Raw genomic sequence first — 14,029 nt, 5'->3', positions numbered from 1 at the left:
GTCCCTTCCTTGAAGAGCCAGTAGATGTTGAAGCCCAAATTCTCCGCAGAGCTCTCCGCCGGGAGAGAGTGATTAGAGCGCGTTTGGACATTTTATCATTTCCTGATGATTTCCTGTGTGAACGTTACCGTTTTTCAGCACAATCTATAATTTATTTGAATAACATCCTCAGGCCTAATATTGCTCATGTGACACATCGCGGACATTCTCTCAGTTCTGTACATATTATTTGTATCGCACTTCGGTTTTTTGCAAACGGGAGCTTTCTGTATAATATTGGTGACGCTGAGCACGTTTCCAAGGCTACCGTCTGTCGGGCAGTCAGGAATGTTACAGTTGCACTGAAACGTCTCCTGTACTCGTTTGTGGTGTTCCCCGGTCATAGACCCACAAGATTTATCAAAGAGGGATGCCACAAAATTGCAGGTATCAGGATGAACGAAACTTAATTCATGATGTGGTGATACTTGAACTACTACTTAAATTTTACATTTATTTTCACGGTTCCCAGGCGTGATTGGCTGTATAGATGGCACTCACATTCCAATCATTGCTCCTTCAGTAAATGAAGGAGACTATGTGAACAGGAAGTCTTTCCACAGCATTAATGTACAGGTACATAGTTCCCTGTAGCATTTCAAACTAACAAATTAGTTCATTATTAGTAATGGATGCTAATTTGTGTTCTCTGCACTGTGAAGATCATATGTGATGCTGCCAACATTATCACAAATGTGGAAGCCAAGTGGCCAGGCTCTGTGAGTGGTGGTGGTGGAGGACCCCCACCTGTTTTTCGGGCCTCCGCTTTTTTTCTGTTGGCTATAACGGGTCACATTTGAGCATACAGAGTAAGCAAATATGTACTTGTAATGTGCTCAGATAATTTCAATAAGTGCTTACAGAGGGGAAATTAATGTAGCCTCTAACTGCAATTGATTTACATCGGACAAACAGACCAAGCACAATGGCTCATGATACAATTACACCTTACCTGTTTGGACTATATTTTTATATTTCATTTTTACTTGCTGCCAGGAACGTTTGGGGCCTGTTGGGTTGCACCTGCGCTCACGTCACATCACAAAATAAAATGTATAACATATAAAATAAAATAAAATATAATAAAATAACGTGTTAAATGGGTGGAAATCCCTAGATCAATGTTTAAATTAACACTCACGCATTGACTCTGTCGGCTATGTTTTGCCATGCATGCACCCTTTCTTTTGCAGCTGAGGCTGTGTTACTATTTTTCCGCAAAATTTGTACGTTATCGGCATATGCTGCCATCAGAATTTCGGCCTCAAGCGCTGTAAAATACATTGACCGCGCCTTCTTTCCCTCCATCTCCATGGTGACTCGCTTAATCTGTGCTCCACTAATCAGGGCTTTATGTATCCTCGTGCGCGCGTTTAACTTGGGGTTAAAGCAACTCCGCGTTGACTGAACTAATTGTTATCAGCCTTTCTGAAACCGAATATTCCGAGTTGGACAGTTCGGGGTTACTCAACCCTGAGTATCGTTTTTCACTCTGAGTTTTCTAAACCGGCTTCCTGAAATAGGGCCCTGAGCATGAACTGACTGCGTGGCCGAGTTCGGACGGAAAACGGACGATCGCGTGGTGAATTAGCATCGGAGCTAGCTGCTAGCTGCTTTTCGCCGACGAGTCAAAAACGACAGTGTTGGCTGTGGACAGCGGATACATCATGGCTGGAATGATTGGACAGATGGACCCTTTTGATGATGCTGGTGAGCAATGGGCGACGTATATTGAACGTTTTGAGCATTACACCCTTGCTAATGACATTCAGCCTGAGAAACGGGTCCCGGTGCTGCTGAGTGTGATGGGTCCCAAGACGTACAGTCTGCTGCGTAATCTAGTGGCGCCAAGCAAGCCTGGGACAATGCAGTATGACAATATTGTGGGTGTTTTGCAAGCTCATTTTGCTCCCAAACCGCTGGTAATAGCTGAAAGGTTCCGGTTCCACAAGAGGAATCAGGGGAAAGAAGAAACGGTCGCACAGTATGTGGCGGTGCTGAAAAGACTGTCAGAACATTGTGAGTTTGGTGCGTATCTGGAAGATGCTCTACGAGACAGATTTGTGTGTGGATTAAAGTGTGAAACTGTGCAGAAGCGTCTTTTGACTGAAAAGGATCTCACGTTTCGCAAAGCAGTTGATTATGCTGTGTCGGCAGAGACAGCAACACGTGAAGTGCAGCAGTTGAGTGGTTCCCTTAAAGTGAATGCAGTGCTGTCACAAAGAGGTGAAAAATGCCGCCGCTGCGGGAAAATGAATCATACTGATGATGACTGCTGGTACAAAGACAGTGACTGTCACCAGTGTGGAAGGAAGGGCCACACGAAACGCATGTGCAAAGGTAGAGCCAGAAGCAGCCAAGATTGGAACAGGAAAGAGGGGAAACCTGAGCTGAAAGGCAATGCAGTTAAAAACAGAGCAAAGGACAAAAAGAGGAGAATTCATCATGTTGCTGCAGAGGAGAGTGAAAGTGAAGGAACCAGACCCGACACTGATAGTGAGTTGGAGCTGTATTCTTTGTCACAAAAAGAGAAATATTCACGTATCTCCCTAATGCCTGTAGTTAACGGGAAGAAAATGGAGATGGAGCTGGATACAGGGGCTGCTGTGTCTTTGAACCCATGGGAACAATATAAAAGTATGCTGAGTCAGTTGCCGCTGCAACCCACTGACATCATGCTGAAAACGTACACTGGGGAGCCGCTGGTACCAGAAGGGGTCATCAAGGTGCAAGTTGAACTGAATAAGCAGCGTGCAACTCTACCCTTGTACGTGGTAAAGGTGGATGCTCCACCACTGTTTGGTAGGGAGTGGCTGAGAGTGATTAAGCTGAACTGGAAAGACTTAAAGATGGTCCATGCCAGAGAGCAAAGCGGAAATGACAATCTGGAGGCTGTGCTAAAGAAACACTCTGCCGTTTTCTCTAAGGAGCTGGGCACAATGAAAGGAATTAAAGCCAGATTGACTCTTAGGCCTGATAGTGTCCCCAAATTCTGTCCACCACGTAACGTGCCTTATGCTCTCCGCCCTCGGGTGGAGGCAGAACTGAAACGCCTGACTGAGCTTGGGGTGATCACACCAGTGGAGCATAGTGATTGGGCTACGCCCGTGGTCCCTGTCAACAAGAAGGATGGCTCAGTGAGACTCTGTGGTGATTTCAAGGTCACTCTTAATTCGCAGCTCTGTGTGGATAAGTACCCACTTCCACGCATTGAGGACCTGTTTGCTTCTCTAGCAGGAGGTCAGCATTTCAGTAAGCTAGACTTAGAAAATGCCTACTTACAGATGGAGGTAGAAGAGGAGTCTAAGAAGCTGCTGACTATTTCGACACAAAAAGGGCTGTTCCGTTTCAATCGCTTGCCTTTTGGAGTGGCGTCTTCACCTGCATTGTTTCAGAAGGCTATGGATCAAGTGCTTCTCGGCCTACCATACACCCATTGTTATCTGGATGACATCCTCGTCAGTGGTCCAGATAAACAGACACACCTGAGAACCCTTAAGGCAGTTTTGGGCAGGCTGGAGGACTATGGCCTGCGTCTCAAACAGGAGAAGTGCCTGTTTTTCCAAGAATCGGTGGAATACCTGGGCCACATAATTGATGCGGCAGGGTTACACAAATCACCAGAAAAGGTGCGTGCCGTTATGGAAGCTCCAGCACCAGCTGATGTCAGCCAGTTACGTTCTTTTCTGGGAATGCTCAACTATTATGGACGTTTCATACCTGATTTAGCTACAGTCCTGAAACCGCTGAATGAGCTACTCAGTAAAGAGAAGAAATGGCAGTGGACATCAGCCTGCGAGTCAGCTTTCCAGAAAGCTAAAGAACGTCTGGCCTCACCAAAAATACTCACCCACTACAATCCTGAACTGCCTCTCCGTTTGGCATGTGACGCTTCACCATATGGCGTTGGAGCCGTGCTCTCACATGTCATGCCTGATGGCCAAGAACGGCCAATTGCTTTTGCTTCACGAACCCTCAGCGAAGCTGAACGAAACTATGCTCAGATCGAGAGGGAGGCGTTGGCAATTGTTTTTGGAGTGCGCAAGTTTCACCAGTATCTCCATGGTAACAAGTTCACCTTGCTCACTGATCATCGCCCACTGACCTCAATTCTGAGTCCAGTAAAAGGTACACCATCAATGGCAGCTGCGCGAATGCAGCGTTGGGCGCTCATTCTGTCAGCACATAATTTCACCTTACAGTATCGGAAGGGGGCACATCACGCCAATGCTGACGGTCTGTCACGTTTACCTCTGCCCCTTGCACAGAAAGAGAAACAGGGAGCAGTTGAGGTATTCTACGCATCTCAGCTGGACACATTACCAGTCAGTGTCGCCGAGATCAGACGTGACACTTTGTCTGATGTCACTTTGTCTCGTGTGCTGGAAATGGTAATAACTGGACGTTTTCCAGCAACAAAGGACACAGATCAAGAGCTGTCACCCTATCTGATGCGCAGACATGAACTCACAATACAGCAGGGATGCCTCATGTGGGGCTGGAGGGTGGTTGTGCCACCTAAGCTGCGCTCTCATGTACTGAAAGAGCTCCACACTGCACATCCAGGGATGGTGAGGATGAAGAGCTTAGCTCGCAGCTATGTTTGGTGGCCTGGCATTGATTCTCAAATTGAGCTTCAAGCTAAAGCCTGCCACTCTTGTCAGCGTGTGCAAAAAGAGCCTGGGTTAGCTCCTTTACACCCTTGGCTGTGGCCTTCCTGTCCATGGGAACGGATCCATGTGGATTTTGCGGGTCCATTTGAAAGTCACATGTACCTGGTGGTGGTAGATGCACATTCCAAGTGGCCTGAAGTGCATATTATGGATAGCACCACAGCTGGTAAAACCATACAAGTGCTACGGGGTCTCTTTAGTCGCCATGGCATTCCCCACGTCCTGGTGAGTGATAACGGACCACAGTTCTGTTCTGAGGAATTCAGGGTGTTCCTGAAAGCTAATGGAGTCAAACACATCCGCTCCGCGCCGTACCATCCTGCCACTAATGGTTTGGCTGAGCGTTTTGTGCAGACATTCAAGCATGCACTGAAAGCCTCCAGGGGTACAGCACCTGTGCAACAACGCCTTGACACGTTCCTCTTGACATATCGCAACACTCCGCATGCAACAACTAGAGAAACGCCAGCTATATTGTTCATTGGACGCAAGCTGCGCTCTCGACTGGATTTTTTGAAGCCCAGTGTGGCCGGAGCTGTGCGTCGGTCACAGGATGCGCAACAACAATGCCGACAGCAACACTCCAGGGACAGACGGTTCACTGTTGGCGAGCCTGTCCTGGTGCGCGATTATAGGAAGGGAGAGGACAAGTGGACGCACGGTGTCGTACTGGAGAAGACTGGGCCAGTGTCATACAAGGTGAATGTGGGAGCCCAAGGGGTGTGGAAACGTCATGTGGATCAGATGCTGACACGACCTGAGTCAGTATCTCAGCAGGTCACAGTGGATCCTCCGACAAGCTCTCAGATGTCACCAGCCCAGAGTGGTAGTGACACCATGCTTTACCCTTGTACAACTCTGCAGGAAGAGACTGTTGAACAAGTTATGGGGACCACCGTACCTCCAGATACACCCCAGTCTCTTAAATCATCACCGACTGACTGTACACAGGTTACAGAGCCTGTAAGACGTTACCCAGTGAGAGTCACCAAGCCACCCGCTCGTTATTGTGATGGGTGAGCGTATTAAGTAGTTCAGTGAGAGTGTTGGCGTTCAGAGACATTATTCTCAACTAAAAAGAAATTCATACAGAAAGCAACATTAGTTCCAGTTTTCATGAATGTTGTAATATAAAAAAAAAAAAAGGTGCTATTTTGGTTATGGGAAATGTTTCTGCGGGTGGTGCCACGGTCGCATAGCTTAGTGGGGAGGAGATGTTATGTATGAACCAAGAATTATTGTGTGCTATGCAAGCCATCGCCAGTAGGGGGCACCACGCCCAGTTATGTGTGTGTGTTACTTCTGTGTGATCCCAATAAAGAAGAAGTCAACTTGTAAACAAACTGTTGTATGTGCAGTCTGACTCGGCATAAGCTCTAATAGTGTATTGACACTACAGTGGAAATATAACAGTTACTTTCCCTAGTAACTAGTTACTCTGAAAGTAACGAGTAACTTGAAGTAACTGAGTTACTTTTGATAGAAGTAACTAGTAATGTAACTAAGTTACTAATTTAAAGTAACTTACCCAACACTGGTCGTAGGTGAGATCAAAGAACAACCTCAAGAGCTGAAAACCAAAAATCTGCGGATCCTCTGACGCCCACTTGAGGCAGTGAATCAGTCCCCAGACTTCCATGTTGAAAAGTCCAACTTTACAGCAAAATAAACAAGTTTAGAGCCTGATACAAAAACTGGTGTTGGTCTTCATAACAGCTGTATGGGGGATGTTTTTTTATATTCACCCATTTGGATTTTGTCAGTGCACAAAGTCTGGTGTGTAGCCTCTGTGACTGACACGGCTGTAGCTGTCTGCTAGGCTTCACCTCAACTAATTGGAGTCCCTGAACTGGACCTCTGGATGGTGTTTGTGCCGTTGGTGCCTTCTGGAGTATTTTTAATGAATTTATCTGACAAATACTCTGGCTTGCTGTGTGCTACAGCATGTTCAAGGAGTTTCTGCTCTGCTAGGATTTTATTAGTCAGCTGCATGGAGACCACAGGCTGCCCTGCAGCACTCTAACATCGTCCATCACTGCAAACTCTACCACAAAACTGCAGTTTAGCTTGCATGCATTGTTCAGTATTAAGATAAAATTTGGATAAAACTTTATAAAAACTAAACAAACATGAAATAACTAGATAATTTTTACCACTGTGCTGCTCTTTTGTGGAGCTTTAACAGATCTACCAAGAATTTAGACAACACACGTCAGCTTTAAATGAGCACTGCTTACCTTTAAAAATTATTTCATTCATTTCATTCAGGCCTCTCCTTCTTACTGCTTTCTCACTTCTAAGAGTGAATCTGTAACACATTTTTATCACTATGTTATTTTTTTATTATGAGAAATACAACAGCTGTGCCTTTAGCTTTCAGTATGACTCTAATCCAAACTGCAGAGGAACATATTGTGTGCTTTCTGATATTTGTTTAGCTGTCTAAAATGTTAACCAATAACTCTTCCTTAGCTGAACTGTGCAGCAGATGAGTTAACATTACAAGTAAGTCTCTCAGAAGTGGATACAACTACCAGAGGTGGTGCATAAGATTTATTTTTTAACTCATTCTGTTGCAAATTTTGGCACTTGTATCCACTTTTTGAAAGATTTTTTTTCAGTTATCTGCTGCACTGCTATTGATGTCTGAATGCATGATTGCACAATCGGGATGTGAATGTTAAAACACGAGACCTTCTAATGCAGGGTCTCTCTGGTGAATTAACCAAAAATATTTCCTTATATGTCCCAGGATAATCTTATATCTTATAATCTTATATCAGGTGAGCTTCCTGTTGGATTTAGTCTACATTTTACACTTTTATTGATTCTTAATACATTGTTGTTGTTTAATGTTATAATAAAGTGCCGAGTGGTGCCACTGTAACACTGGGGACTCCACATATTGTTTATTTCTTTAAACTATTATAATTTCAGTTGAAATATTTGCACCTGGTGACCGTAGTATAACCCTGTCACAGGCCTGTGTTTTTGTCTTGAGTAGAATTGATAGCATAATCAAAGGAAACCCCTGAAAGTGGAATTTACAGTTCCAGAAACCAAATCCTCCCAGTGGGAATGTCAGAGCTCAAAGTGTCTGATATTGCTGCAGGTGGTTTAATGTCGGGTTTGATTGCAAACCCAGTGCGCTGCTATAGAGACGCCAAAGGGGACCCTGTGGGTGAGACAGCAGAGTCTGATGCTTCGGGAATGAAAATGTGGTGAAAAGACACAAATCTACTTAAGTAACGGGGTTATCACTCAATTATTCATACCTAATCAGTTTCTTAACAGTAGTGGTGAGCTAAGGCAGGTAGTCCTGCTCAGTGTGTGGTTTCTAGGAACAGAGTCACCTTCACATTAATCATCTTTATAAAAAAATAAATCGATTTCAGAGGTCTTATTTCTATAAACTGATATACAGCAACCTGTGTGGCTTCCCCATCTCATACTTTCCATGGAACATTTTTCCTTTCCTATTTTTCTCTCTGTGGCACAAAAATTGCTCATTCTTACAAACCTCTGATTGGGTCCGTTGTGTTTTCACAGCCATCAAAGAGCACAACTCTGGGCCCTTCTGGTTTGGGTCACTGAACAGGCAATTTCAGGGTGTGGAAGAAGGCAATAAGGATATCTGAACTTAATACCCTGTCCTTAAGGCTGACCCCAGCACCCTGCGGATCAAACTCTTTTAGCTTCCTGCATCCACCAGCTCACTCTTATTGCCAAAAAGTTTATTTTTATGAAGTCAAGAGAAGCTCTCATGAACATTTCCTACCATCTGAGCACAGCCATGGATGCTTTAACCTTCTGAGCTCAGGTCATCATATGCAATCACTGTAGCCCTAAATTCTGGAGGTAGAGAAAAGGACATTTTTGGAAATGATGATGGTTGAATATCTTCACCTGTGTCTCATTACCTTCTTGCATCCAATTTCCTGATTTACCCATCGGTGTATAAATAGCACTGTTTCCCCCTCGGTCTTTATCTCAATATCTATTGTTGTTCATCTGTGTTCTCTGCTGGTGTGTTGGCTATTATGAATTTAATTTGTCACTTCATTTCATGCACTTTGAATTTCTGGGACCTATTTCAGGAAGCAGGTTTAGCTAACAGTTCAGATTTTGTTAAGCCAGAGATGAAGGAAACATAGATTTTCTGTTCCAGAAATAGAGTTAAGTAATCTATATAAAACTATATAAAGCTTTAGACAACAACACACTATTACTAATCAGTCATTTGTTGTGTTGCGTTGTTGTCGATCACACTGATGGAAAATATTTGTCACAGCTGGATCTTGGAGATGATGGGATGATGAGGCTGAAATAACTTAAAGACTTGTGTCTCTCATACATTTGGATCAATTTAAAAGTCACTTTTTTAAAAGCAACTGCTGCGAGTCTTCCTTATTCAAAACAATTCACTCTTCCAGATAAAATTAAGCCAAATATATATAAGCTAGCTCTATAAATCCCGAGTCCTTTCTTTTAATACATTTACCATTACTGATAAAACTTCACATTTATTAAAGACTCAGAAGACTGCTGTGTATTTCAGCTGAATGTGAAACAGCTGAAATACAAATTCTTGAGCTCTTCTCTGAGCCGTTGGTATTTCTCGTGTTCCTTCTTCCTGATGTTGCTGTCATTCGGAACCGCTACATCGATCACTACGGCCGTCTTCTTCTGCTTGTCTACCACCAATATGTCTGGTTGGTTGGCCACCACCATTTTGTCCGTCTGTATCTGGAAGTCCCACAGCATCTTAGCTTGGTCATTCTCCACCACCCTTGGGGGCATCTCCCATTTTGACCTTGGGACTTCCAGGCCATACTCGGCACAGATGTTCCTGTGCACTATGCCGGCCACTTGGTTATGGTGTTCCATGCATGCCCTGCCAGCTAGCATCTTACACCCTGCTGTTATGTGCAGGATTGTCTCAGGGGCATCTTTACACAGCCTGCACCTGAGGTCTTACTCCAGACTACAGCCTCTATGGATCTTGTGCTCAGAGCTTGTTCCTGTGCTGCTATGATTAGTGCCTCTGTGCTGTCTTTCAGTCCAACTTTGTTCAACCACTCGTAGGATTTCTGGATGTCAGCCACCTCCTCTATCTGCCGGTGGTACATACCGTGCAGGGGCCTGTCCCTCCATGATGGTTCCTCCTCTTTCTTGGGTTTCTGCTGCCTGAGGTATTTACTGAGCACGCTGTCAGTTGGGGCCATCTTCCTGATGCATTTGTGGATGTCTGTTGTCTCATCCTTGACTGTGGTGCTGACACTCACCAGTCCTTCCTTCTACTTAGCATACAGCCTCAGGGTGCTGTATGGATGAAACCCTTCATGCATGGTCAGGAGCTTCCTGGTCTTGATGTCAGTGGCTTTTATCTCCCCTTTGGCCAGTTTATTATCCCGGGCAGGGCGTAGGTGTTGATAGCCCGGATCTTGTTCTTACCGTTCAGCTGACTCCTCAGGACTTACCTGACTCTCTGCAGGTACTTAGTGGTTGCAGCTTTCCTAGCGGCTTCTTTGTGGTTTCCATTTGCCTGTGGGATCCCCAGGTACTTGTAGCTGTCCTCTATGTCTGCAATGTTGCTTTCTGGTAGTTCAATCCCCTCAGTTCTGACATTCTGCCCTCTCTTTGTTATCATCTGACTACACTTCTCCAGTCCGAACGACATTCTGATGTCATTGCTGTATATCCTGGTGGTGTGGGGATTTGACACACTTGATGGTGAGTTGTGCTATGGGCTTGAAGTTCGCCTCTAGTGTTGTACGCCACATCCCCATTGAGTTCCTGATGAAGGCTCTTAATGTCCCATTGATCTTGTACAATTCTAAGCATTCCAGTATCCAGCTGTGGGGCATTGAGTCATAGGCCTTCTTGTAATCAATCCAGGCAGTGCACAGGCTGGTCAGCCTAGTCTTGCAGTCTCGGGCGACTGGTTGGTCTACCAGTAGCTGGTGTTTTGCGCCTCTGGTATTCTTCCCAATCCCTTTCTGTGCCCCACTCATGACCCATGTGTGGGTTCATCTTAGCTGCTATAATGCCTGACAGGAGCTTCCATGTGGTACTGAGGCAGGTTATTGGCCGGTAGTTGGATGGGACTGGTCCCTTCTTGGGATCCTTGAGGATCAGGACTGTCCAGCCTTCGGTTAGCCATTCTGGGTGTCTCTCATCAACTAGCAGCTGGTTCATTTGTGCTGCCAGGTACTCATGGAGTGCAGTCAGCTTCTTCAGCCAGTAGGCATGAACCATGTCGGGGCCTAGAGCTGTCCAACTCTTCATACTGGAGACCCTTTCTTGGATGTCTGCCACTGTGATGGTTACTGGACCATGTTCAGGGAGGTTGCTGTGGTCTGCCCTCAGATCCACTAGCCACTGAGCATTGCCGTTATGGGTTGTGTCCTTCTCCCATATGCTCTTCTAGTATTCCGTGTATACATATATATATATATATATATATATATATATATATATATATATATATATATATATATATATATATATATATATATATATATATATATATATGTTTACACACATATAAAGTGGTTGCTATGCATTATATTGATTTGTGGTATTGGCTTCCATTGATGATGACTTTCTTTTGCTACTCACACATGTTATCAAGAGGAACATACTCAGAGTTGATTAAACTTACTCTGATCACCTGTTCCAGAACTGAAAACTCAGAGCTGCCAAACCAAAGTCAATGAACTCAGAGTTAATTAAACATCTTTTAAACATGTGAACGTGCACAGAGCCAGAAGCAGAAAGCCCAGCTTAACAGAGAAAGCTGATACCACTGTCGTGATCACCTCAAACCCATGTTTTAGGCTTTTATTATGGGTCACATTGGTTTATTACTACTACTTATTGGTTAACTGTTTAAAAAACAAAACAAAACAGTGATTTAGCATGGACTGGAGATATATCATTCCTGAACCTGCACTGGACTGACAGTTTTTGAATGAATGAGACTATCGTGAAACTCTGTGTGTAGTAGAAGTTTATCTTTTTGATGACTTTTTAGGGCCGAGTTGATTGTTCTGACTTTGAATCTACCTATCCACTCATTTTATCCCATTATGTGACCACTGAATTTGATCACAAGGATAAGCTCCTTAGGCACAAACTGTCGTCTCAGAAATCCAACAAGCAGTTGCCATTAACCATCGCAACCTGCTGAAGTAGCATGTTTCACAATTTCTGTTTTAAACTAACAGAAATTATTAGTTTGTTTTTTAATTGTTAATTTTGCTTCTTAATTATTGTTTTATTAGTATTCAGAAATGGCTAACATTTAGCAGAAACAAGCAGAATGCTATTATGTCATCGACCACATCAGCTTCACTGTAAGTAAAACCAGAGGTCATAGCTGTTGGCTGTTTTACTCCATTCACAGCTATTCATTAAAGACTATCTCATGAGCACTCGCTAGATAAACTGCAGTCATTTTCATTGCGATGGCATCATTTGGCTCTCTGTAGAGCTGCTCCGATCTTTCCTGGGCCAGCAGAGCTGATTGGATGATGGATTCTGCAACATTCAAACACCGATGTGGTGCTGGTGCCTGAGAAATGGGACGGATGTCACTGATGGAGCGTGAGCATGCGAATGATAATGAAATTGTGCACATACAGGCTTCGTGCGCGTGTGTGTGTGTGTGCGCACGCGCTACCACTCTCTAGGGTTTTGGATGAGGTAATAAAGGTTGTTATGGCAACGGGTTCAATGGGTGAAGTTTTTGCTTGAGGTCTTTTAGTAATATCTAGATCATCCTAAATGTCAGTGCTATTTTCTTTCAAAAATCACTTTCAGTGAGTTGATAAAAATGTTTTTTCAAAGAGCTCTGTGGATTCCTTACATTGGAAAAGATAGAAAAGACTTCCCACTCACTCTGATTTTAAACACTTATGGTTTATATAGCAAGCTTACCGGACAACATCAAACATTCAAGGTAATTTATTATTATGCAACACAAGCTTGACCAACAGTGCTGCAGCTATAGTTCCCTCTATGCTGCTAAAAAAGAATGTATAATTTAGTCATGAATAACAAGTATTTTCCATGAAGTGTGGAGGATTAGATATGTAGCCCTGCAACCTGAGGCAAACCTGACTGTTCCAAAGTGTGTTGGTACAGCAGTTATAGATACGTGCCACTTGCCAGACGGCATCAGGGTGAGCACGGTGTTGCTGGGGTGGATATTTTTTGTTTACACGGGTGGTAGGGACCACTAGATGGTTAAACGTTGCTGCCCAGAAATGCTACTGATTTGAATGATTAATTGGACTTTTCTAATGTGATGCCAGTTATGCAGTAACCTACCACAGGTGAGGGAGAGAGATTTATGGGAAACAACTTGATGAAGGAAATACTCATTCCTTGAAGAATCGTAATGACTTTGAATCCATCAGTGTCCCACTTACGGTTAGGATTGCATTTCAGGCAAATGCTAAACAAGAATGGCAAACCGCAGCTATCATCACATTAGATTTTGGAGACTGCACTTTGATATTCCCAAATATAAGAAATGACATAGAAATGTGGTAGATGCTAATCTAACCTACCCTCACCCCTACTCCTAAACAGTTTTGTGACCTGATGGCTGTTCAGAGGCTAATCAGGCCAAACTTGAACCTTTCCCTAAAACCAAACCACGTTGAACACAGATTATCTTTGGGGTTCTTTTAATTTGAATTATAAAGTAAGTGTTCAGAAGAAAATAAAAAGGTTATAAAAATAAGGAAATAAAAGTTGTACAGACAGTTCTCATCCAGTAACAGCTTTGTGCACTGGTAACCCACTGCTACTTCAGGTTATTATCCCAACTTTTCAGGGTGTCAATTCGTGACTGATGTAAACCCATCCAGAAACCAAACAAACTTAGCAGTGCAAAAATAACTGTAGTGGCTTCTCCTGCTAAAATACAGAGCCAAAATTAAACAGTTAACAACAGTAAATTTTTCTTACACACAGAGATATTATAATACAGGTGTGAACTCAAATACATACAGTGTCTTAATCCAGCAGAAAAACGGAATACAGATTCCTATAAGATGAACAGCGAAGTCGGTCATAGCAACACCTGGTGTCTTAACTGTTCCACACTTCGTGCTTAAACAGACCACACAGCGAAAACATGGCATTGCACGCCCACGTTACAGCAATGCAAGCTAGCACTTCCGTGAATGTCTCTGTAGATCCCCATCATCCCTTGCGCTTTGGATTTCCTGTTAATGAGCTGTTTTGCAAACCCATGTTTTGGTTCATATTTCCACTGTTATTCTTCAGTTTTATAGTGGTTTTAT

General features: G+C 43.7%; 1 protein-coding gene across 1 annotated transcript; it reads left to right on the top strand.

Moving 5' to 3' along the window:
- The first annotated feature begins 2,740 nt into the window (after positions 1-2,740).
- On the top strand, positions 2,741-5,858 carry LOC113026099 (uncharacterized protein K02A2.6-like). The gene has a single exon (XM_026174539.1). The coding sequence runs from the start codon at positions 2,889-2,891 to the stop codon at positions 5,730-5,732; it is 2,844 nt and encodes a 947-aa protein (XP_026030324.1). The 5' UTR covers positions 2,741-2,888; the 3' UTR covers positions 5,733-5,858.
- Positions 5,859-14,029: the final 8,171 nt, after the last annotated feature.

Source organism: Astatotilapia calliptera, chromosome 7, assembly GCF_900246225.1.
Source record: "Astatotilapia calliptera chromosome 7, fAstCal1.2, whole genome shotgun sequence".
NCBI lineage: Eukaryota > Metazoa > Chordata > Actinopteri > Cichliformes > Cichlidae > Astatotilapia > Astatotilapia calliptera.
This window is presented reverse-complemented; position numbering and strand designations above follow the sequence as displayed.

Coding starts and splice junctions, on each gene's coding strand:
- LOC113026099 (XM_026174539.1), top strand. CDS start 2,889: ATGGTCCATGCCAGAGAGCAAAGCGGAAATGACAATCTGGAGGCTGTG.